Raw genomic sequence first — 26,493 nt, 5'->3', positions numbered from 1 at the left:
TCCAGTACAGCGTACGTGTTTGAGATAATTGCTTTGTGCCCTTCCGACTTCCTGCAGATTTGCTTGGTGAATATAGGATCCGGAACTCCTTTCATCTCAGGGCTTGATTTGAGGTCACTCAAAGAAAATCTTTATCCGCAGGCCAATGTGGGACAGGCCCTTGTTTTGCTCAGCTTTTTTCGTGACACAGTTGGTTTTGGACCCAATCGCTACCACTTCGGAACAAACTATATGCACATTAGGTGAGCGGATCGAGCAAAGTTATTAGTTTGATAGGTTGGTAGACTATGCAATTAATGTTTCTTCCTTTCTTCTTATTTCGTTAAATTAACCATGCTGAATGTTATTCCTTTCAATAATTACCCAAGGTTCCCAGATGACCCCTACGACCGAATGTGGCAGAGATACCAAGATGTTCCCAGCTGGACAGATGTAACCAACAAATCGGATGAGCCTGTCCAGAACTCTCCAAACAACAACTACGATGCACCATCGGCAGTGATGCGTAGTGCGTCCACTCCAGTCAGGGCCGGTCCTGAGTTTTTAGGGGCCCGGGGCGAAAATAAAGCTCAGGGGCAGCTCGGGGGCCCTTATTATATATTTTGTGTGCGGATATAGGGGCCATAACATAAGCAACACAACAATTATAGTAGTATTGCTGTCTGTATTTTTTATAATAAATCTAAAAGCAAGATTGATACTATGATATATAGTTTATACACACAATGCTGAAAATAAACAAATTTGCATGAAAAGTTTGACAGTAAAAGCCATGCATCATGTTGACGAAGATAAATTACTTAATTAGCAATAAACAAAGTGATAATGATCACCTATTAAAATGGCCGGAGAAAGGAAATTGCGTCAGCCAAATTTGCATCAAAATTTTAGCCTAAATCAGCATGATCTCCTGCAATCGCCGGTGATCTCCCGCGATTTTGGCCTGCATGCAAATCATCGCAGGGCAACTTTTCAGCGGCGATTGTGCCGCAATGCGGCCTTTTCTGCTGCGATTTAAAATCATGAATATGATAATACCTTGGATCGGTTGAATCGCTGCTGGTTATTGTCTGATCCGGCGCTTGGCGATGATGTGATATGTATATGCGTCTGCGGCATGCGCTCGGCGATGTGCATGAGCGTGTGCGTGCTGGGTGATGGCGCAATCTGGCGCTGGCCTGGAGTAGAGATGGAAGAACAGAGTTCATCCATGAAATAGCGACTCGCGTTCGCGTCCAGAGATGATGATCGTGGCTGGGGGATACTCGAAGACGTGAACTCACAATCGGATCTCGGAATTAGATGGGAATTAGGAAACTGGACGGGCGTCACGCAATCAACTCGTACGAGCCTATGACCACAGGGGCCCTCACCGAAGGAGTGGATGTGCTCGTGCGTGGATTACCAAGCTGCGTACGGTGACTGCCTGCCCAGCGTACGTAGGGCTAGCGCGTAGCTTCGACAGCTCCGGGCATGGGCTAGCTAGCTGACTGCGACATCCGCTCGTCGTAGGCCTACGTACGTACCTAGATGGGGGCCCCTGGACACTGGGGGCCCGGGGCGGCCGCCCCTCCTGCCCCCCCCTTAGGGCCGGCCCTGACTCCAGTGAATGCTTCAAGGATGGACATATCCTGGAGTGCAGATGCATCCATGGGTGTTGGTGTTGACACCAAGTACTCTCTTGCACTATACTTTGCTGAACTAGAGGCTGTCCAAGGGTTGAGGCAATTTGATGTATCCGTGGACAACAACCAATTAGTTGCTGCATTCAGTCCAACCTACTTGCTTGCTAATGTTATCCCAGCGATTGTGCAAGGCTCAGGCGAGCACAGCATCTCCCTCCTGGCAACATCAAAATCTGTGCTCCCGCCTTTGATCAACGCTATGGAGATATTCATGGTGTGGCCCCTGAATGAATCTACTACTGCATCTTTAGATGGTATATATACTATGCCATCCTACTTAAGTTGGTAGCTCTAATTTAATTACTTGGGTCAGTCAAGCCACAAAAACTATTGTGCTACTCCTCCGTCCCGAAATGTAAGACGTTTTTGGACTCTACCACATTATCTCACCAATGTTCTACTGAATGTAGTTTTAGTGTTGTTCTGCTCAGACTAGTTTCAGTGCATGGGTGTTTTGTTCATCTCGATAAGTACATAACTGAATATGTGCATTTTCGCCTACACGTTTATTTGGTATCTTCAGCCAATGCTATGGTGGCAATCCAGACGAAGTTTAAGGTGAAGAGAAACTGGGTGGGTGATCCGTGTGCCCCAATATCTTTTGCATGGTATGGCTTGGATTGCAGTTACACTCCCGATGGTCCGCCAAGAATAATTGCCATGTGAGTTCTGAAGAACATAACTTATATGCAATGTAAAATGAGTAGTGTGTGCAGTTCCACGTATGACGATTGTTCCCTCTTCCTTGCAGAAACTTGTCATCCAGCGGGTTGGTTGGTGAAATAGATGCTTCCTTTGGCCAGCTAACATTGCTCCAACGCTTGTAAGTTCTTTAGATTATCACCTTAGATTTCCCCAAGACTATACGAAGAGTCTCCCCAAGACCGCTCAGTATTGTCTCTGCCAGTAACGTTAGTAACACATTACCATATGAAGCCTTGAAGCTAGAGGCTTGCAAAAACTAAAAGTAACGTTGAATTTTGTTTTTGAATTGTATTTGTCTGACCCTTTTTGACATGGAAAGCTTATCAAATCTTGAGGTCGGTACTTATTGTTGTTGAGCCCAAGTACCAAGTATCCAACTATGAAAGTTCAAACTTGTTGAAAGCAGGGGAGTTCGTTCCATCATACTTAAGCATCTGTTTATGAGTGTTTCATGTCATTTTTCATTCCAGGGATCTATCTCATAACAATCTATCGGGAACAATACCTTATTTTCTGGGTCAAGTGCCATCACTTACATTTCTGTACGTGTCCTGACAATATGACTTGTATTGCAAACTGTATAGCACAGAACCACTTTTCAGTTTCTTTATCTCTTATAGGGATTTGTCAAGCAACGACCTCAATGGACCAATTCCTATGAACCTGCTAGAAAAATCTCAGGACGGATTTCTGACACTGAGGTTTGCACCTGTTTCCTATATATCGTCATTACACCTGTTAAGCTTCATGCACTATCCAATACAACCAAAATTTCAAACTGATAGAAAGGCCTAGATAATCCGCATATACACTTCAACACCCCCTCTCACGTGTGACGCGAAAAGTCAGCACACGAATAGACTCAGAGGTATGGCTTAAGAGGCCTATACATGGACAAACGGTGGGGAGCGGCAGCAATTTTTGGATAAATTGCGAAAGTCAGGACTTGAACTCAAGGCTTTGGGGCCTGTACCATGTTAAGTTTCATGCACTAGCCAACACAACAAAAAGGCTGAACTGATGAAAAGGGCTAGGCAATTCCCATACACTTCAACAACACCATCATCGATGAATTTGATGGAGGCAATTGGTTGCAGTAGATATTTTATTCAAATCAAATGTGGATAATTTGAACCTCTTATCCTGTTCCAGTTACCATGGGCATATTACCACTAGAATTCTTATGTTTGTCACATTAATTTGACTAAGTGGTATTGTGAGCTAGTGATTAAAAATATATGTTCATCTAGTACTATTTAAGCACACTTGCAATAAGTTGAACAAAAAAGAAGTCCACTTTGAACCCTTATCTATTGTAGAAGTTCACTTTTCAACCTTGAACTTTGGAGCTAGTTATTCTTTTTACCTTGAACTCCTGGATCAATATATTTTACCCCCTTGGCCCTATCCCAAGAGGTTTTGTGATGACTGAGATGCCACGTAGCAAACATGTGGCATTATGCTTCAGCATTGCCATAAGAGCAGCTTAATTAAAATAATATAGAAAATATGTGAATTTCTCTTTGTAAATTATAAGCTAGGAGAGTACTATATCACCTGAATCACAGGTATTTCTAATAACTCCAAAGTTAACATTCTTAAATCTTTCCTGAGATTTTTCTAGGATCGACAATAACCCAAACCTATGTGGAAGTCCTCCTTGCAACACGTTTCCAAACAAAAAGAAGAAACCAAAATCTATACTCCAGATTGTTGTTCCTGTAATTGGCGCTCTACTTCTTGTGGCTCTGCTTGCGCTTGTCGTTTGGTCTAGAAGGAAGAAGAGACCAGGTAACTAAATCAATATCAACTTATGAATAGTGGTATTACCAAGGGAGTTTAGAATGCTTGATTGGCATTCCTTTTTCATGCGTACTAAAGTACGAGCAGTGTTTATGCTGCCTTTAGATGTGCCTCGTTCCGCTAATCAGTTCGAGAACTGGAGCTTCAAGTCCAAGGAACTCAAGATCATTACCAATAACTTCAACACCTGTGTATTTTGGTCCTGTGTATTTTGGCTGTTTGGAGAATGGAACTCCTGTTGCAGTGAAGATGCTGTCAGAGACATCTTCACAAGGTTATGCAGAATTTTTAGCCGAGGTACATGTAGTCAGTCATGTACATTTACCGCTCAAGAAAATTAGTATCTGTGTATCAGATATCATACAATACATATTGCCGGTTTATGAATTATCATATCCATACCACAGGCTCAGCACCTAACGAGGGTCCATCACAAGAACTTGGTGTCCTTAATTGGTTTTTGCAGGGATAGAAAACATCTAAGCCTAGTCTATGAGTACATGGATGGAGGAAACCTGCAGGACCGGCTCAGAGGTTAGTAACTTTTGCCCCACTCCCACATCATTCTGCGTGAGTACAAAGGTAAGTTCAGCACGGTACAGGCCTCAATCGTGAGACAAATTAGTTACCCAATGTTAGCTAGGTAAAATAGTAAAACATGCTTTCTTAGTTCTTACTATAGCATCAAGAGAATTTGGTTGCTTGCAAAATACTTGAAAGCTGATTTACGAATGAATACTTGAAAAATAGTGGTCTACTAGTGCATCAGGTTACCAGCCCTCCCTTCAAAGTTAACTGGTTTATCTAATTTACTTTTTGTTGACAGGTCAAGAATCCCCTAACTGGCTGCAACGCCTTAAGATCGCATTGGACTCTGCCTACGGTATGCGGCAAGTTTCATTTTCTTTTTCACATGTGGGCTGTTGTCCATATACCATATCCCTTCAATGCTAGAAATCATCGATGTTTTGATCGTGTACACATCATCTAAGTTTAAACTATCCGCATGTAGGACTGGAATACCTGCACAAATCCTGCAGCCCACCCTTGATTCATAGAGACGTGAAGACTGGGAATATCCTACTTACTTCAAATCTGGAGGCAAAATTATCGGATTTTGGCCTTACAAGGGCTTTCAGCAGTGGTACGAGAACACACACAACCACCCAACCAGCTGGTACCCTAGGTTACCTGGACCCAGAGTACGCATGCATGTTCTTGACCCTAATTTTTCATATTTCTGTTGAAACAACTGTTGCACATAGCTTGCCCCTACTATGTTTCAACACTTTTTGTTCGAGTAAAATGTGAGACTTAGCTCTGAGCAGGTACTACGCGACCTCTCATCTGAGCGAGAAGAGTGACGTGTACAGCTTTGGTGTCGTTCTCCTGGTGCTCATCACAGGCCAGCCAGCCATCATCATCATCAGCGACACAGAGAGAACCAACATCTCTCATTGGGCACGCCACAGGCTCTCTGAAGGTGACATCGACAGCGTGACCGACCCGACGATAAGAGGAGACCGCGACATCAACTCTGTGTGGAAGGTGGCGGAGCTGGCCCTGCGGTGCACGGAGCACACGGGGCGGGACCGGCCAACGATGGTGGAGGTCGTGGAGGGGATCAAAGAGAGCTTGCAGCTGGAGACCTCTTCGCGCTCCAGGAGATGCAGCTCGGATGGAACAGGCGGTTTGGAGTTTTCGGACTGCGAGACTGTTGGTGCGCTCGAGACAGAACTAATTGGAGAAACATCAGCGCATTAACATTCCTGGATTAGATTTACTTTGGATCGCTAGTTGAGGCGTGGTTTGGTAATTTGCACTGTATGGCTTGGAGGTGTATGATCAATATTACTCATACTGGGAAACACGTTAATTGTTTTTATTTTTATTTTGCGGGAAAAACACGTTAATTATTTGGCAGATGACACGGTCGGAAGAAGAGGATCGAAACGATTATTACTCATATCGGGAAACACATTGTTTGCACTGTACTCCCTCCGTCCTTTAAAGAGTGTACTTCCAACTTTGTTGGAAGGTCAAATGATCTCAAAGTTTGACCGTGTTTGTGCAAAAATATATCAATGTATGAAAATATATTTATCATGAACCTAATGCTACTAATTTGATGGCATAAATGTTAGTGTATTATTGTATAAATACGGTCAAACATAAAAAAGTTTGACTCTCCAACAAAGTTGGAACTCCAAAATACTCACTTGTCAGCTCTTGGGTGCAGACTTCATGGAAATGCATGGGAACTGCAAAATTGTCACGGAATTCTCTCGTACAGTAACAGTGACTACTTGAAGATTGTGTGATGTACATTGACAGACATTCAGTGCATCTTAGGCATATTGCATTCTGAATTTTGTTGGAATGAATGAATCATAAAAAGGGGTGCGGACTTTATTGTATATATTGCTTTTTCGAGAGCTTCATTACACACAAAATCCTAGACTTCTCTCCAGAGTCGGCACACTATGATATCCACTAGTGAAGTACTGCTATTTCAGCAAGCAGCAGATGATGTTTAAGTAGCAAAACACAAAATAAAAATAGAAGGCTCCGGACCTCTTTGACTCTCAGCTGATCAACTCAAGGTACCACTACCCATGAAAAACATGTATGCATCTCTGGCATATATACTAACTTGGGTAAGCAGCAGAGCAGAGGAGGAGAAAATTTAATCAGGCAAAATGTTATCTTCTGTTTTACAAGAACGTAAAACATACAGTACTTGACTGGGAACTCTTCCATACGGTAACACTGATTACTTGAAGACTGGCTGATGTACCGCTTCCTGCCCAAAGCAGGGCAGCTCCATGCTCTGTTTCATCCCCGGTCAAGCTGGAACTGCTGGAAGCAGTCATGAGAGTCATAGTACAACGCAGTATATATTACTCCCTTCGTTTCTAAATATAAGTCCTTTTAGAGATTTCAATACGGACTACATACGGATGTATAGAGACATACTTTACAGTATGGATTAATTTATCTTGCTCCATGTGTAGTTTATATTGGAATCTCTAAAAGAGCTTATATTATATGACAGTTCAGTCAATAAAGACCGTTTGGAGTACACATCCATATTATGATGGATATTTGTATCCAAATTTCTCTAGATGATTAGGTTTCCTGTGTCGAGTGTGAGAGAGCTAGTGAAGTTCTGTTTGCTGTTTCAATTATATTCCTTGTATAATCATCCGCTGTATCGTACAGTGTTAAAACTGCTGTCAAATACTGAAAATGACAAAGCACAGAGGTTGTCAGTAATAACATTGAAGATGATCTAATTGATCTGACAGGTTAAGTTATGCATCTCTGCCATAAGTAAGCGCAGAGATTCACATATTTCGGTACGCAGCAGATTCAGTCAGTGAAAACTGGAGCTACTTTAACAACGATTAATTCAAGGATCAGTTATATACATTGGCAGATTCCAGCCCGTCAAGATAAAGCACTAACATAATCTGGTAAGGACCTAACAATCGCAGCTTCCAGATCAGCATGATTAATAACAGTTGTGGAGGCAAGCTTCGAATGGCACGATACACAATCTTTACGTAGGTACATGTGCTTTTGGAAAACAGGATGATACAACCGCTACTTGTCTTGCCACCTCCTAGTGCCATATCTCTAGCTAAGGCATGTCATAAACCATCATGGTTTCCAATTTAGGAAAATAAGGGAAAGTTCAAGCCTTTTGTGAGGACGAAGGGCCTCTAATATTCCTTGTGCATTACTGTCCACTTCACAATCAATTCCTTGTGCATTACTGTCCACTTCACAGTCAATTCCTTCCGCATTACTGTCCCCTTCACAATCAATTCCTTCTACATTACTGTTCACTTCACAATGGTAACGTCTATTTCCCCAAGGAAGATATAATTATTTCAAATTATGCTTGTCGGACATATTGCCTTATTTAGTGTTGTCTGCACTAGGCACTTCCCTCACCTCAGGCAAACAAAGAGCAGCACCTACATTCAAATCTTTCAACTGATCGATTCCATGATCTGCATCACTATCAATGACCTAATTCGTCAATGTCTGTAGAGAATCCATTTGACCAATACCTTTTGGCATGCGCTCCAGATCTTCACACCCAATGAGGGAGATGTGTTGAAGACTGCTCATATATCTCATGCCCTCTTGTAATTTCACAAGACTTTGACAATCATTGAGCTTCAATGTTTGCAAGCTATACAATATGACAATGGCTTCAGGCAGTGCTGATATATTAGAATTAGAACAATCTAGGTAGTGAACATGCTTCAAGTTTTTCATATGTGTATCGATTGAGTATGCATGTCTTCAATGCTCGTAAGGACATGAATTTTGAATTGGCCATACATAGAGAGTGCTCAAACACAATTTCCTTTTATTAAGTATACTAAGTAACCTAAGCAACATACAAAAATAATATTTTATATTATAGTTTAATAAAATAAATCTAAGTCTAAGAGTTTCGTATTCAATTTATGGGCCCCGGAACTATGTGTTGGATGAACTCTCTCTGCGATGCTCAACTGGCTAGCATTTCCAAAATTAATGCCTTTGAATCCAAAAATCGTCTTCATCGGTGACATTCTTTTTTGCTAATAGACACTTCACAGAGAGGATGTGAATGTTATAGGATGCAGTTGAAGGAATGAAGATTTCCATCGTCCTTCGATGCATTGCGATGTCCTTAAGATGTTATGTTATCAGCAAATTTTATTCATGCTATGTTTGCCTGAATATGAAACAGGCAACCACTGCAAACATCAATGAAACAATTTAGGCTGGAATGAAGACATTTGAGGACATGGTTACATTTTTGTGGTTGCAATCGTTGGAACTGGTTCTCATCACCAATGAGGTTCAAGCTATCAAGGGTCTTCAGAGTCCGGCAACCAACTATCTTAACAATATAGTCTCGAAGTTTGCAAAGAAGTGGTTACACAAGTGTGATCTAGAAGCAATTGGGCATGCCTGTGATCAATACGGGAAGCTCAAGACCTTCTTCCCTCCTGGCATAAAGCTGTATGATGTAGTTATTGGGATCATTTGTTTGCAGCAGACGGGTGTGGGATACAGTGAATACCTTGTCATACTGGCGGCACTCAAAATTTAGTACATGAATAAAACAACTGTAAAGGCCACGGCATATTATCATGCCTCGAAGGGCAAGCCACCTGGCGGCGATGGCTGGGAGCTGCTCTAGGAGTCCATTTAGTAGTGTCTCTAACCTTGGGCACCACTCCATTCGTAGCTCCTTGAGCTGAGGGAATGATACAACCACTACTTGTCCTACCACCTCCTGGTGCCATCTCTCCAGCTTAGGCATGTCATAAACCTTCATGGTTTCCAATTTAGGAAAAAGGGGTGGTAGAGAAATACATGATTGTCTATTGTCTATATTATCAATACCAACGCATATAGTTTCCAAGCTATTGAAACAATCCAAACACAAGTAAATGAGAGAGGGTAGCTGCCATAATGGTGGAAGATCCTGGCAGTTATTGAGTTCACTCAGATGAAGTTCAGGGAGTTGCTCAAACTGCATAGAGTCCTGCATCCATGATGACAATTTAGCACCAGTATAATTCATTAACACTAAAACTACAAGCCTTTTGTGACGATGAAGGGCCTCTAATATTTCTTGTGCCTTACTGTCCACTTCACTATCAATTCCTTGTGCATTACTATCCACTTCACAGTCAATTCCATCCGCATTATTGTCCCCTTCACAATCAATTCCTTCTGCATTACTGACACTTAAGTTCTATTTCCCCAAGGTAGATATAATCATTTCAAATTATGCTTGCCGGGCATATTGCCTTGTTTAGCATTTCCTTCACTATGCACTGTTCTCACTCCGGTCAAACAAAGAGCAACACCTAAATTCCACCCTTTCAACTTATCGATTCCACAACCTACATCACTATCAATGACATAATTCATAAGGACATGAATGCTCGTAAGGACAAGTCTTAACCTGAGCCAGTCCTCTAGGTTTAATATTGAGCGGGGCTGGGCAACAGGAATCCTCCATGGCTGCAATACTATCATAACTGGGATATTCAAGTGACACATGAGGAACCTCACGGTGTAATGAACTAGCATCCTTGGATCGTTTTAGAATGTCCTGACGTGATTAAGATTGTTGCAATATTGAGCAATCATTTCCACTTACTGAGTCAACAAGATCATGCATCTTGGAAGTAGTTGGTCGGTGGACATGCCATTGTCTAGCAAGCATCTCCCTTTTTCATTTTAGGAAACATCTCCAAGCTAGCAAATAAAAAAATTGTTGGCCTTTTTCTTCTGATGCAATAAAGTCATTTGCCATCCATAGCTCGATTAATATTTCTTTCTCCATCACACTTTCCTTGGGGAAGATGGTACAGAAGGAAAATCATACTTTTTTTCTTCTGATGACAAGTGCTCATAGCTTAGCTATAGTGCAGGTATAATCCTAGTAGCAAAGATGCCATTCTTCCAGTCATCACTAATCAAAACAGAGAACAATTAACTGTTATGCTTTGATCGAAGTAAACTTGCCATTGTCTTGATAGCAAGAGGCAATTCCTTGCACTTGTGAACAATACTCTTATCCACCGGTATCAATTCTTCTTGCTTTTCCACTTCCCTTACAAATGATCTTGATCGCGCGATAGCCGCGTACGGTGATGGTGCAGACACAAACCCACAACTAGCGGCAGCAACACCGCCGTCAGTTGGTGTTGATGGTGCGGAGGCGGATGATGAGTCCAGACGTCAACACCATGGAGAACTAGGGAACATTCCGGCAGCTTGGTATTCAGCTTGTTTTCCATGTTTTGTGGAAATGGTCTACTTCCTCCGTTCCTAAATACAAGTCCTTTTAGAGATTCCAACAAGGGACTACATATAGAGTAGAATGAGTGAATCTACCCTCTAAAATATGTCTATATACATCCGTGTGTAGTTTGTATTGAAATCTTTAAAAAGAACTATATTCAGAAACGGAGGAAGTAGTTAGCAGCGCCCATGATGACGTACAGTTTCCGTGTTGTCAATGTTGAAGCTGCAAGTGCGAATTCCGTCCTTGGAGAGCTTAAGAAGCTTGCACAACCATGCAAGATAAAATTGTGTGGCATCAACCAAAAAAACTGGAAAGGGTTTTCGTCACGCCATTTCCGGTCACGGATATCTGGAGTCTTTGTCAGTTTGACTCGACTAATAGGAGGAGGAGAAACTGACAGGTGCTGCTATAGTCTTCGGCAATTTCAGTGAAATATCATAGCTGCCCAAGACCTTGAAAAGCTTTAAGACGAATTGAAGAGTGCACACATATCAAAGGTCTCGATGATGGAGCTTCACAATCTGACCATATCAACGCAATAGGACGTAGACGGCCTTGTAGAGTTGCCACGTCCCCATATCTTTGAGCGTGTTTGTGTCAAGCCAACTCAAGATGGTGACCTCATGCTTTATTGGGGGCATCAGAAAGATATTTCCATACAAATAAATTCCCTCGAGATCTACTGCAGCAGCTACAAGCTAAAGATACTTTTTAGAGAACAACAACTATTGTGACTCTGCCGCATAGAAACAATGCCGTGGCACATCTAGGTCTACAAAAGAAGGGATCAACCAAAGAACGGATGCATATAGCAACGATGGAAAGATCATAATATGAAAGAACAGATGAACTGCAAATATATTATTCACACATATATGTAAAATACAAACAGTGATATACATTGTTATGGTGTATACATTAACACAATGACGCTGTTACCAAAAGTTGGCCCATGATGTTTGTTAGTTTAGTGAACATAAGCTCAGGTATAGGTGCCAGCTTTCTTTTACGAATTAACCACACATATCTATATGCTCTATCATGGTTTCTCCATAAAATGCTCTATCATGATTTTCTGCATAAAGTGTCCAGTATCCACAAAGGAATACTCACAAGAAGCAAGAAACAATGAGTTGATCTGCGAACACAATCAAAATTAATTTCCATATTTACATTTCTATCACAAGCACAGGATCATATAATTATATATAAGCATGAAAAATGCACAATACTTGATATAATCTCACCCGACTGTACATAATGGAAGAAAAAGGGGCAATAATCATATAGATTGACCCAAACCTGCTAGATTTCTTTTAGCAAACAAATTGACATTCTTTATAATGTGTAATCAACAATATGATGACTATTACCAAATAATAACTGTAGACATACATTTTGACAGGAAAATCTACTCTATAAATCAGATAGTCAGTGTGCCTTGCTTTGCAGATAACGAATAAAAAACAATTATGTCCATACCTCATTATACCTTGGCATACTTTAAAATTGGCATGTTACGAAAAAACAAGAAATCTTCATGATGTGGTTATCAATTACATGTAAAATTTACCAATTGGGATTTGAGAAACATGGGGCTTGCTTCAGGACCATTCTTTGAAGGAAACGATGTAATGGTTAATATAAGGGTGAGCGGTGAAGCTGAAGCACAACAAAAGATAATGTAAGCAACTTGCTGGTCTATGTGACAGTAAAGATTGTTTCCTGCAAGGTATAATGTGCACCCCATATGTGTGTTAGCAGTGTCCGGCTTGTTCAGTCATGTTTTCTTTCATCAGCTTGGATGAGGATTTCGATAACACCTTGTATCGTTCAGCTAGGTGGGTTTGTTTGTAAAGCAGGGCCATTGTATTTCGTAGAAAGTTCATAGTATTAAAAACATAATGAACCTAACATGGCAATCTACATGTTACCTTAAACATTAAGGACCCTATATGACACTAAAGATTGTTTCCTGCAAGGTATGTTAATCATGCTAACCGCCACTACAAATTCATATCTTTTTTGTTTGCGTGGCATAGGCGTACTCGTCATGGCCTGCAGTGTTCTGAAGCCATCTCAAGCAACAAGTTGCTCTTATTGTAAGAAACAACTATCTTCATTCATGTATGCTATCACATGCATCTTGGTTTCATAGATTAGTTGAATGGGTTTATCTATGTTACCTTTCATGCTCTAGGTTAACTAGGCACCTAATCACATTCATGCATGGACAACAAAACCGTCTGAAGACTGTCAGTTCAACACGAAATTCAACAAGCTTTCCTGTACAATATTTGTCAAACTGTCTATTGGCTGCATTAACTGAAGTGACCTATACATTTAGTAAAGTCTCTCCTTTTTATGCTGCATACATAAAGAACACTTGTGGAATCACGTGAAGAACACATGCATCAACGGTTGGGCGGTACGAGGACAAGAGATAAGATGGAAGAACCTGTAAATTAAGATTCCAAGAACCATATGCGCCTTTCCAGATTGGATCACGGCAAGGTAGTGTTTGCACTACAAAAGGATTGAACATGATTATATTACCCTAAAAACTCAACATGGCTTGATCAGTTTACTCCACAAGATGGCATCATCCTACGAGATGAGATTATACCTAGTTTGTATCTCGCGCTGGTGGCAAGACCGGTCCTCAAGGCGCAAGCACACGCATCAAGCTGCACATGGCAGACAGCACGTGACATTCCTAGACCATCCCTTTGGGCGAAACAAAACATAAGCCTCAGCACGCTGGTGGCTGACCAGTGACGTCGCGGTCTTCAAGGCTTAATCTTGCCAGTGGACATTTTGTCGTTATCAACCGGTGCGAGAGAGGCAGCATCTACCCCCCACTACTACTTCCATCCAGGTGTGAGAATCCAAAACTTCCAATACTACTTCAGGTTTGGCATCCTTATTCTAGCATGCTGATTCTAGCTAGCTAGGCACTCACCATATACATACCCAGCTAGCTTATTACTGCAGCAATGTGGGAACTTAATTTCTGTCAGGTTATGTGTCAAAACTACGTATGCATTTCTAACAGGGGAAGCTAGCAAGTTGAGCATAGCCAGGTAGCTAGTTTTCTTTAATTTATTTCTTGTGTGCTTAGTCTGTAGTGATTAATGAGCTCCTTGTCATGTGTTCAAAATTGCATGCGGATAGCTCACCTACCAATAGGCGTGCAAACTCAAAAAAAGCGAGTTAAAAATATCAATAGGCGTGCAAACTGAACTAAATAATTCAACCTGGCAGCTCTCTGCTACTGTTACTATGTTCAGTACTTAATTAACTCTATCCAACGTGTTTAAATTGTTAAGTAGTAACTATACGCTGCCAGTAAGGCATCCCATGAAGCAACACTACAAAAACAATACACGGCTTCCGTTGTCACACTAGTGGCGTCGCAGTCTTCAATGTTTAGTTGTAGCAGAAAATCCAAAAACAACACCAAGAGTTTCGAGCCTCCACCGAATGATTTACTGTTTTTCGCTCTGTCTCTCTCGTGGTCGTTTGGTTTAGGCAGATGGGATTGTCTCCAGGGGCAGGAAAAAAAGATGAATTGGTTTACTTATTTTAATTTTTGAAGGAAAACAATGAGTGGTTGGGAAAGATGAGGAAGACATCATGAAGCTCAACAATGAAGAAAAGAAATAACCAGGGAGATTAATGGGATTGTGATGTAGCTTAACTCAAATAATACTAGTTGTTTGTAATCAGCTCAGTCAAGCTACCTAGATTGAAGAAGTTATGTTGATGCATCATTGTGTTTCATTAGGTAATTCCAGATAGCACTAATCCTGACTGCCATGTTTTTTTCACGAAGTTCCACTGTCAGGACTGTGTTGCTGGACCAATTGCGAGACATGACTGGTACTGGAGTGAGTGGAAGGAGGATGGGTACCTGCATCGATGGCGAAGATGGCAGCGGGGAAGCAAAATTTGCCGGCGGTTGGAGGTGGCGACGCCCACATACAGATCTGCAGCAAGTAATTCTCCGCATAACTGACATCCTGATTCAGTGTTGCCTGATCAAAACAAAATCAGAATGCTTTGTGTTAGAACTAGAACATAAAGGATAGTTGAGGATGAAAGTTTAACATATGTGAGTATGTTTTTGTATGTATCAGCGATCAATGTGATGATTGTTTGACCACCTACACTCTAAAATATATATCATATGTTTCAGAATTTCAAAGGGGGGGGGGGGGGGGGGGGGCAGCGGAGGTGATTCTAGTTCAAACATATATGCAATAGAGGCATACTCTATACCTAGATAGCTTATTAAGTAGACAATGACATTCAATACAATTCTCCGAATAACCTTGTAAATCTATTCTAAAGAAAAACAACATTGCCATGAGAAACAACATGATCACGTCCATATGCAAACCGTGTCAGTGGGGAAAAAGAGGTACAATTTATTGAAGTCAATTGCTCCTCCACTGTGATAAAATGTACTGTAGGTGTGAATATCCTCACAATAGATAGCATTGACAATAGCCGAAGAAACAGGAAAGTTCGGGACACTTACATAAGTATTGACACGCCATGACCGGCGACTGCGCCTACCTCTCCGGTCCGCCGGGCCTCTATCTTGGCTGTGTTTGCTTGAAGTGTGTTGTGCTCACATCCAAGGATGGCATTGGCTGCTCCTTCATGTAATTGGTTGACCATATTTGCGACAGAGGTTCCCTCGGTCCCTTTTTGGTGTGAGTTCTTTACTCTTGAATTCTGCTCAGTACTCAGATGACCGATGACATGCTCTACTGAGAATTCACGTCTCTGATATTTTAGAGTAGTAGCAAAGTTCCTCCAGGAAGGAGGGAGTTTCATCATTTTCATCCGCGAGAAATTTTCCCGGTAAGTTACATTTATGAAGCTTGAGCTCCTTAATGATGCACAGTATGTCACGAGCCTATTGCAATACAGGGCGGTTTTTGATCATTCTGTAATCATGGAACTACTTCATGGCATACATCTCACTTTCAATATCGGTTGCATCGAATTTAGATTCGAGCGCTTCCAACAAGTCCTTGGCAACCCACGTATGTAAATATGTGGCAAATAACTTATCTCTGATCACACTTAGAACGGCTCTGACAAGTACGACGGTGCCTCCCGGAATGCCTACTCCTGGCCAGGAGCAATCATTCCTCCTGGAGTAACACGGGAGACCCCGAACACGTTCATCGCTCTGAGCCATAAGGTAGTTTTGGTCTGTCTACGCTTAAAGTATGTCCTCATAATCAGGGCCGTTTCCAATGCTGCGGCAAAGGCTTGAATCAAAAATTGCCTACAAATTTTAGGTTTAGGATTGTTGAGTATATTAGCAATTTTTTAATAAATTAATCCAAAAATAAACCATGAGCAAGACCTTGACACTACTAAGCACATACCGATATTCGATCGCCTAAGCACGTACTAGCACATAGTAGACACCTCTATGTATAACGCTAGTACAACTAAAATAGCAGACACACCTATTGTATACCCTCCGGGACGAAGCCGCGGCGGCGGCGGCGCCAGCGTTCTCCTGATCGGTGGTCTTCTTGTTAGCGTTGAGCTTCTCGGCAACGAGTCTCTCGGCGTCGGTGAACATGGTGATGATGAAGGCGATGCGGGCCTAGACGAAGTAGTCGATGTAGACGAATGGTGGAGAGCAGTCGCGTAGGAGACGCTCCACAAAAACCTAATCTCCCCTCTCTCGTACAGGATCTCAAGAGGCAGGGTTTCGAAGGCCTGCTCTCTCGTACAACTGTATACGCGGCAAATATTAAATGCAAGCTCACGGATGACATGGGTTTGAGCTCACCTCTGCTCATTCACAAAACACAGCACGCACGTGAGGCGTGAAGGCGGCAGAGGGGGAGCGCGAGGGAACCACTTCTCTTCTCAAGCTTCAATAGCATGTGGAAGATAATTTTTTATAAAGAAATCCAACTCTTCCTTCACTAGCAGGTGGTACTAAACTTTCCACCACCCTTTCTTTTATTGAGAGACAACATGTGATTTGGGAGGAAAGGAATAAAGGACTAGTATATATACATCACTCCACTCCTATAAACTGCAGATGCCCACAGCAACCTGAGTGGATATACGTACGTGAGATATAAAAAAATGTCGGAGCACGGCCAGGGAGTGGAGGAGGGTCGCCGGAAAGCGGCCAGGAAGTGCTGGAAGGCGACGAAGACGGCGGTGATCAAGGACACGTGGGTGCCGCTGTTGACGCTGCCGTGGAAATGCGCGTTCAACTGTCTATGCTGCAGTTGCAGGCAGGCCGGGATAGAGGCGTCCCGCTGGGTGTGGCAGTGCGTCCAGTGCTGGACGCCGCTCAGCCTCACCGTCCTCTTGCTCTGGCTCCTCTACCGCCCCGACCGCTTCCACCCCACCGTCGACTCCGCCTCCCTCGCCTCCCTCGACCTCAATGGCAACTCCCTCCGGTACAACCTCGCCGTCGACCTCAGCTTCCGAAACTCCAACAGACTGCTTAGCATTAGCTACCTCGACGTGGGTGCCAGCGCCTCCTACAACGGCACCAGCCTTGGTCTGGCCGGGAACTCGCTCCCGGGTTCCTTCCAGCAAGGACCCAAGAACACGACGGTGCTGCACGCGGTTTTCCAGGGCATGGTCACGGTGGTTGACGTGCAAGTGCAAGAGGGGTTGGCCAAGGAGCTGGAGAGGGAGCGCGGCTCTGGGGCGGTTCGTGTGAGGGTGCGCGTGGATCTCACCATCATGTACAAGGTGATTGTGAAGGAGATCTTCTTCTACAGCTATGAGTGCTACCTACCATTCACCCCGCTGCCGAATGCCGTCTTCCTCAGCGACAGCGCGCCGTGCTTCCGCGTTTGACCGCTTCGGGTCGGTTTTCCCTACTCATATCATATATCCCAATGGAGTCTGTTATGCAACGAGTCTGTTAGAAATGTGTTAAAGTAAGTTTGATTTGTTTCCTTTAAGCGTCCTCCGTTTTATTTGTTAGATTAGTTTGCTAGTACTAGTTGCAGTATGTGTCCTCACCTCTTCTCCCTCCTGTATCCCCAATCCATTGTATCTCTGGAATGTGATTTCTGAGCTTGGTTGGTGACAGCCTCGTAAGCATTTTGTGTTTTATTCCCTCATTGCTTGAATTCTTGCCATGTGGTGGACCCGCATGGGCACCACAGGCAGCCGCCTGCCCCATGTCTAGCTCTCTTCCAATGATTTTCTCTGATTTTTGGTGATTTATTTGGGCTCCGCAAAAGCACTTATTTTTGCCACTTTTCTGTAGTTTTCTAGCAATTCCCCCTCCTTCGTTTCAACATATAGATCAAGAGCAAATGGCATCAGGATGGTGTAATAATTTGCAAAACATGGATAATTATGAGCAATTCACAATAAAATGAATAGTGATTTGAAATGGGTGTATCATCCTCATAAGTCATAACCCTCAGACGAGGCCATGAAATGGGTGTATCATCCTCATAACCCTCAGAGGAGGCCACTGATTCCATATTTGTCCTCTCGTACAAACAACATCGATTGCAATTGCATCCCATGCACCATCCTGAACATACTGAGTTCTCGGGAGATGCGAGGACGCTTTCGAGCGCGTGCCGAGAGGTCCTAAGGTCCTACTTGTTTTTGTACGAATGGATGCACGTCTTCTTGTGTGCATTCTGCGCCGGGTATAGAAATTCCACTTACTGTGTGTGTTAGTTACGCATGTAGGAAATTTATACGTGCAGGAAGAAATAATGTAGACACACCAAAATTGTTCCATAAAACAGTTTAGTTGAGTTCGAACAAGAACGTCAAAAATGTCCATATGTCGTGAACTTGCGTAGTTTCTTGGCTCACGTTTTTACCTTGGTTAGGATTCTGTCATCCTTCATGAGCTGTAAGAGCCTTGGGCGGCTCTCCATCGCTCTTTGATGGTTCTGGGTGTCTGGTTTTTCTTGGGCATAACCCGCGGAGGTTCCCGTGGGTAGACCACGGCAACACATCGGCCACTATGATGTCATTCGGTAGTTTGCTGTCCAAGGAGGTGTTTGATGTGATTTCGGCCTTTGGTCCCTCTAGCATCATCCTCATGTAGGTGTAGTTTGTTAACCATGAACTATGCCAAGAGCGGTCTCCCAAGGTGGGCGTTGTAGACCATCTCAAAGTAGATGACTTCGAAAGTGCCCAATTCTCATATGAAGTTCTTCCCTTCAACGAAGAACACTGGTAGTTCGATATGTCCGAGGGGCACATACGGCTTCCTCCTGTTTGTGTCCTCAGCTCTTCTTCCTCCTGTATCCCCAATCCATTGTATCTCTGAATGTAATTTGTGAGCTAGGTTGGTGACAGCTCACCATGTGCATTTTAAAACCGAACCGAAAAATCATATCAGAAGTAAATCAAACTGAACCAATTCCATGGTTTTTATGGTTTCGGTATGGTATGAAATTTTCATACCGATTTGTATTGTGGTTTTTATGGTATATACCGAAAAACCGAACGGTTTCCCGAATAAGCCGAAGTAAAAAATATATGTATTTGTCTTGGGGAGAACAACCCTACAAGTAGTCATTTTTGTACATAAGCTAGATTTCATGTTATGCGCATCCATTTTTATTGTAACGCAGTCATACTTCTCTTCAAAACAATGATAAGCACGTCCATAACCATCCAATCCATGCATGCATATACACTCGCATATAGGTATATACTCTTTGTATAAAAAGATATGTGTTTTGAGTCATAAATTTGTAAACTGTTAGATGTCATTTTCAAATTCGCGTCAACTTTGTTTTTTATGGTATATACCGAAACCATACCAAAATAATTTGGTATATACCGAAAGCGAACCGTATCTTATTTTCACACCGTATTTATCAAAGTATTAATACCGTACAAATAAAAAACCATATAAACTGAACCATGTAAACCGAATAAACCGAACACACATAGTGACTGACGGCCTCATAAGCATTTCGTGTTTTATTCCCTCATTACTTGAATTCTTGAAATGCGGTGGAGCCGCGTGGGCCCCACAGTCAACTGTCTGGCCCATGTCTAGCTCCCTTGGCTCTCTACCGATGATTTTCTCTGATTTTTTGTGATTTATTTGGGCTCCAGAAAAACATTGTCTTTCATGCACTTATTTTTCGCACTTTTCTGTAGTTTTCCGGCAATTCCCATCTGAAGCTTCCATTCACTGAAGAACACTGGTAGTGTGATATGTCCGAGGGGCGCGTACGACATCCCTGGGATGACCGCCTGGAATGTCTTCAAACTCTGCTTGATCTCCATCTCCTCCTTTGGGATTTGCATTTAGTTTAGGATCTAGGTCATGATGATGCTCAGGGAGCTGCCTCTATAGATGAGCAACCTGTGTACCTTCATGCTTTGATGATGGGCCAAGTCACCATTAGTAATCCTCAAGGACACGAAAACCTGATGGGTAGCAACCGTTGCTTGCTTGCTCCGAGGTGTATAGCCTAAAAACCAGCTAGAGGTCCGCAATTGCAAGGGTTTGCAGCAAGCGGCAAATTATCCCAAAGTGAGAAACTAAGGTATCAAGCCATGAAGGTGTACAAGGTTCTAGCGCCAATGATAAGGTCAGCAACACAAATAAAACTTTATTTCGGCCCTCAGCATTACCAACAAGGGTTTCAACCTTGCTAGCCTTCTTTGTTGTACAAGATTTGAAAAGATAATGTGAATGCTTTCATGTTTGCTGTCACATGCATCTTAGTTTCATAGATTAAGTGAATGAGTTTATCTATGCCACTTTTCATGCTTTAGGTTAACTAGGCACCTAATCACATGCACGCATGGACAAGAAAACCGTCTGAAGACTGTCAGTGCAACACAAAATTCAACAGGCTTTACTGTACAATATTGGCCCAAACGTCGATTGGCTGCATTAACTGAAGTGACCAATACGTTTAGTGAAGTCTCTCCTTTTTAGGCTGAATACGTGAGAACACTTGTGGACGCAAGTGAATAACACATGCATCAATCGTTGGGCGATACGAGGACAAGAGATAAGATGGAATCACATCCGTTGTTCAAGGCGCAAGCACGCGCATCAAGCTGCGCATGGCAGACAACATCTGACATCCCAAGACCATCCAGTTGGGCGAAACAAAACAAGAGCCTCTGATCTCACGCTGGTGGCTGACCAGTGACGTCGCGGTCTTCAAGGCTGTCCTGAGGGCATCTCCAAAGTGCACCCTCTGGTAGACTAATCTTGATTAGTATGAGTCTAATTATCTAGCTTGATTAGTTTCCTAGTGTGGTAGTAGTATACCTTTGCAAATAGTCTAAGCTAGTCCTGTTTGGAGTGCTAGTCTGAGCCATGTACCGTCCATGTACTAGCCGTTCCATACCACATCATGTACGGTCCACGGACACAGATTCTTCCTCCACCGTTCCATACCTCTCCTCTCACCGCCCCGCGAGGTACCATCCACTACTACCATACTCATCATGCCCGGTAACTATTCCGTGAGTTGCACCAGCTAATTTTTTTGTCCCTTCTTCCTTAAAGAAATGGATTCGGATTTGGAGTACATACACGAACACTATGTTGAGTTGTCCGATGCCTCGTCCGACGAGGAGGACTACATGGATAGGACGGCGATGGTGCAAGTAGTCCTTGCGCGGAGAATGCGGAGGTGCATGTTCTCAATTTCAAGGGTTCCATGAAGGATCATCGAGTTCTCCGCTGCAATAGAGTGCATGACCATTTGACACTGATGGACACCTACTTTGCCCCTGATGCCCTCTCCACTGACAAATTTTGGCTGCGCTTTTGGATGCGCAAAAATTTCTTCGATCGTGTGTACCATGGCGTCCGGTCCTATGATGTATTCTTCGTCTAGAACAAGGACGCCATGGAAGGATTGGGTTCTCCGGTTACTAGAAGTGCACTGCCGCCCTATGGATACTTGCATATGGCATGACCACATATCGATGGGATGAGTACCTACGAACGTCTGAGATCACATACGGAGATGCCATGCACAGGTTTGCAACTGCCGTGGTCGAGGTGTTTGGTCCTCAGTATCTGAGAGAACAACTTCTGGCGGACCCCGAGAGGATCTTGGCAATCTCAGAAGCAAGAGGGTGGCCAGGTTTGCTAGGATCTCTTCAGTGCATGCATTGGGAATGAAAGAACTGGCCAAAAGCTTTCTAAGGGTAATATCAAGGTCATGTTAAGGAGTCCACCATAATTCTTGAAGCAGTTGCATCACATGATCTTTGGATTGGGATACTTACTTTGGCATGCCCGGTTCTCGCAATGACATCAATGTGCTGCAGTGATCACCGTTGTTTGTGAGGCTGACTGAAGGAAAATCTCCTTGTCACTATACTGTCAAGTGGACATGAGTACAACATGGGTAACTATCGGGTTGTCAGTATCTATCATCCATGGGATACCTTTGTCAACATCATCTCTAAGCCAGATGGCCGGAAAAAATCTCACTTTGAATAAAGACAAGAAGCAACTAGAAAGGATGTCGAGAGGGCATTTGGAGTTCTGCAGTCCCATTTTGCAGTTGTTCATGGACTTGCTTAATAATGGGATCTGGAGACCTTGTGGGAGGTGACGACATGTTGTGTTATCATGCATAACATGATCATGTAGAACGAGGATGAGGATGTTGTCGCACCTCTAGAATTTGAGAACATGGGTGATCCTATCGAAGTTACGGACCATAATCCGGCCACATTTGAGAAGTTTGTTCAAATGCATCCACAATTCGGCATCGAGCAACTGAACGAGGATCTGATTCAGCATCCGTGGATGGTTAAAGGGGACAACAATGTTGGAATGTAATATTATTTTTAAATAATTATGTGCTTACTATGTAGTGGTTAATTAGCTCCGTGTCATTTGTTCAAAATTGCACGTGGCGACTGCAATAGTCGTGCAAACCAATAGGCGTGCATGTGCCAACTTGATGAAACAGGGAAGAGAAGCAAGTGGATGGCTCAACTACCAATAGGCGTGCATGTGGATAATTCAATTTGGCAGCTAGCTAATTAACACTGTCCAACGCAGTTGTCTGCTACTGTTACTACGTTCAGTACTTACTTAATTACTCCCTCCTTTCGATTTAAAGGGCTGATTTCAAAATTTTCAAATTTTCATTATTATTAGGCTCAATTTGAGTCAAATGAAATTAAAGTGTTTGATTGTCACGCCACATTTAATTAATAGCGACAAGCGAGAGGAAACTAGTGGTCATGCATGCATCGTATTCTACATGCTCCATGCAAGTCCAATGAAAGGAGAGTGCTACACTTATTGCTTTGGAATTGAATATGTGAAAAATATTTCATTGGGCAGCTTTATATCCATATAATTCATGTCATCCACTCACAATCCACATTGGTTGATGAGATTTCAGATTTGAGCCCTCTAAACCGAAAGAAAAAGAGTAAGTCACTCCAACGCTGTTAAATTGTTAAGTAACTAAATAATGGCTGCCAGTAAGGCATCTCATGAAGAAAGACTAGTATAAAAACAATACTCGGCTTGAGATGTCACGGTAGTTGTACTCCCTCCGTCTAGGTGTAGTTGTAGCAGCAAATCCAGAACGGACACCAAGAGTTTCGAGCCTCCCCGGCCACTTTACTGTTTTTCCCTCTATCTTTCTCGTGGTTGGTTGGTGTAGGCAGAAGGGATTGTTTCCAGGGCAAGGAAAAAATAAAATGAAACATTTTATTTATTTTAACTTTTGAAGGAAAACACCACTCCTATTTTTGTTTGATTTTTTCAGGGACTTTTTCTATGGTGATTTTTTGAAATTGCAAAAATAACATAAACAAAAAAACTGGCACTGAAACTAGATTAATATGTTAATCCAATGAAGTTGATAAAAAAGGAATGCCCAGAATATGTAGAGTTGCTAGGAAAGTAGCATGAATCATATAAAAATTATAATTACCTTTGAGACATATCACACCCCGATTTTCTACTCGGCTTATATTTCGCCGAGCACATGAGAAAATACACTCGACTCACATCTAGGTGCCGACATGGTGTAAGCCGAGCCGTGGATGCCGAGTGTGAGACTTGGTTTATAGGCAGCGCGCCATTTTTTGGAGCTTACCTGAGTATACTGGGTACTCAGCTTTTAAATGCATGCACTCGTTTATGTGTGGCGTTGAGGTGGACACTTTGCATGTTGGGTCAATTGGGACAAACTTCTTAAGAATGTAAGATTCTTGTGGTGTTGGGCTCTACAATAAGCCAGGAGCGATTATGCGTCTAGCTTGGCATCCAGAAGTTATTTCACGCGTTTTTGGCATTTCAGTTAAACAAAATGAACATTTTCAAACGGTAGCAAAATATGTCGCGGGACAACAGAAATTCTGGGTCGCTTACTGGAAAAAGAAAACAAGCTATTTCTTTTATGCAAGTGGCCCAAAGATGTCTCCAAAGTATCAGATCCCTCGTCACTCTCTTATCAGCTAGCTAGCCCCCCTTAACTAAGCACCGATGGAACCGTGAGTGTGCACTCCAATCTCGGTCGCTCAGTCCACCACCATGTGCTTCCTTAATTCCTACCGTCGTCTGCGCACAGCGGTGGCCGAGCTGTGCGGACGCAAGAAGAAGGGCTGTGGCACCAAGGTGGCCGTGTTCGCCTGCAAGACCGCCACCAACTTCGCCGTCTCCCTTCTCAGCGTCTTCCTCTTCTGGCTCATCCTCTTCCGCCCCTACCAGATTCGCCCCACCGCCACTGCCGCCGTCCTAACCACCTTCAACAATGTCACTGCCGACACGCTCCGCTACGACCTCGCCCTCGATGTCACTTTCTCCAACTCCCACCATTTCTACAGCGTCCGCTTCGACCACCTTACAGTGGCCGCCTACTACAGCGGTACCAAGCTTGGTGGCTCCTCCTCTTCGGATGGTGACGGCGAGCTCCCGAGCAGCTTCAAGCTGAGGCCTCGCCGGCACCGAACCATCCATCCGGTCCTCAGCGGCCGGGCCATCAATGTCGGCGGCGCTGTGGCCGACCAGTTCTCCAGGGAGGGAAAGGGAGGGCGGTTCACCATGGAGGTTGTGGTGAAGACGACGCTCACCTACAAGTTTTGGCCCAAGAAGGCCGTCTACTACCACGAGTACAGCTGCCAGCTCATGTTCCCTGACCCGGCCAAGGCCAACGACGGCGCGCACTCGGTCAACGGGGATGTCAGGTGCGCCGTCGCCAAATGATTTTGAGCGGATCTATTTGTTAACACGATGTATCCTATTTAGCCATTTCTCGTAGTCCTTCTGTTGTCAAGAAAAAGATGGTTGGTGTTGATGGTCTTTGTTTTTTCTTTCACCTAAGCATAGTATCAATCTTGTATGACTTTGGTTTTGCTAGCGTGATCCTTTGTGTGTGTTAGTGCTGGCTGTGTGTATCCTAATTATGTAGATGTCAGGTGTTGTTCTCATTATATATGTATGTATGTATCTCCTTGATGCTATATTATGAGAAAATAAAAGACGCCCTTTATCGAAAAATCATATTTAACCATTCTCCGGCCTACGTGACGTGACCTGACGAGACATGTGATCATATTTTTCAGGGGCCTCCGAGCTGAACCATTGTATATATGTTTCACGTGTGAAGGATTGCTAAATTCATCATCTGAAGGCACCCAGTCATGACAATGAACAATTTCTTCTTCATGGGAGCACCGCTAGAAGGCCCAACTCTCGCCCTTCTTCTTCTTTGGACGAGAAGGCGCAGACTCACTATCATGCATTTCCTCTTCCTCAGGCTCATCCACACATGTGTCTCCTTCATAGTAGTACCAAGGGTCCTCTCTGCAACTTCAGTTGTTCCAATCTATGAAGCAACTCAATCTCTCTTTCATCAACACCCAGTGGTGTAGGATCATAACCAAACTCAGGTGGCCAAATAAAATCAGCACTGAAATCCCTTTCTTCTTCATCATCTTCACTTTCATCATCGTCTTATGGGAATGCACCCCTAACTTGCCCTTTCTCTAGACATTAATCATATACAGCGAAAAAAATAGCACGCTATTTCGCCGTTATAACGCGGTTATATCATATTCGGAAGGGAGACGTTACGTTTTGGCAAAATCGGCCGCTACGGCGCTAATCACGTAATTAGCGCGCTACACACGCTATAACGTTGTAGCGTTATACGTTTTAACGTGCAGGCCATGCAAAACTGAAACAACCACAGCCCAGCCGGCCCAGCAGGCCAAAACCAACCCACGACCACTACCTTTCTCACTCTTTTTATCTTGAAACTGTTTGAGACTTACAATTTTTATGTCCTAGATTTGGCCCTTATGCATATATTGCTTGCTCCTAGGAAAAATTTAGTTACTTAAATACTTTATTTCTAGATATATTTGATTTTTTTTTTGCAAACGCTATTTCGAAATATAGCACGCTATTAGCGCGCTATAACTTGTGTAGCATTTGGAGAAGGGCCTCGCTATATTTTGTAG

At 43.1% G+C, this 26,493-nt stretch overlaps 2 protein-coding genes and 2 pseudogenes across 2 annotated transcripts; 2 read left to right on the top strand and 2 right to left on the bottom strand.

Moving 5' to 3' along the window:
• Positions 1–1,620: 1,620 nt before the first annotated feature.
• Positions 1,621–5,957, top strand: LOC109769841 (probable LRR receptor-like serine/threonine-protein kinase At1g05700). Its single transcript, XM_073504961.1, has 11 exons — positions 1,621–1,939; positions 2,209–2,347; positions 2,437–2,508; positions 2,861–2,932; positions 3,011–3,091; positions 4,015–4,181; positions 4,299–4,467; positions 4,660–4,727; positions 5,020–5,076; positions 5,206–5,395; positions 5,522–5,957. The coding sequence occupies exons 1-11, from the start codon at positions 1,621–1,623 to the stop codon at positions 5,955–5,957; spliced, it is 1,770 nt and encodes a 589-aa protein (XP_073361062.1).
• Positions 5,958–8,084: 2,127 nt separating this feature from the next.
• LOC141026362 (uncharacterized) lies at positions 8,085–9,540 on the bottom strand (annotated as a pseudogene).
• A 193-nt stretch (positions 9,541–9,733) lies between these two features.
• LOC141026361 (disease resistance protein At4g27190-like) lies at positions 9,734–16,636 on the bottom strand (annotated as a pseudogene).
• A 7,826-nt stretch (positions 16,637–24,462) lies between these two features.
• On the top strand, positions 24,463–25,961 carry LOC109769847 (uncharacterized). Its single transcript, XM_020328554.4, has 2 exons — positions 24,463–25,215; positions 25,594–25,961. The coding sequence occupies exons 1-2, from the start codon at positions 24,563–24,565 to the stop codon at positions 25,673–25,675; spliced, it is 735 nt and encodes a 244-aa protein (XP_020184143.1). The 5' UTR covers positions 24,463–24,562; the 3' UTR covers positions 25,676–25,961.
• Positions 25,962–26,493: the final 532 nt, after the last annotated feature.

This window comes from Aegilops tauschii, chromosome 7, assembly GCF_002575655.3.
Source record: "Aegilops tauschii subsp. strangulata cultivar AL8/78 chromosome 7, Aet v6.0, whole genome shotgun sequence".
Lineage (NCBI taxonomy): Eukaryota > Viridiplantae > Streptophyta > Magnoliopsida > Poales > Poaceae > Aegilops > Aegilops tauschii.
This window is presented reverse-complemented; position numbering and strand designations above follow the sequence as displayed.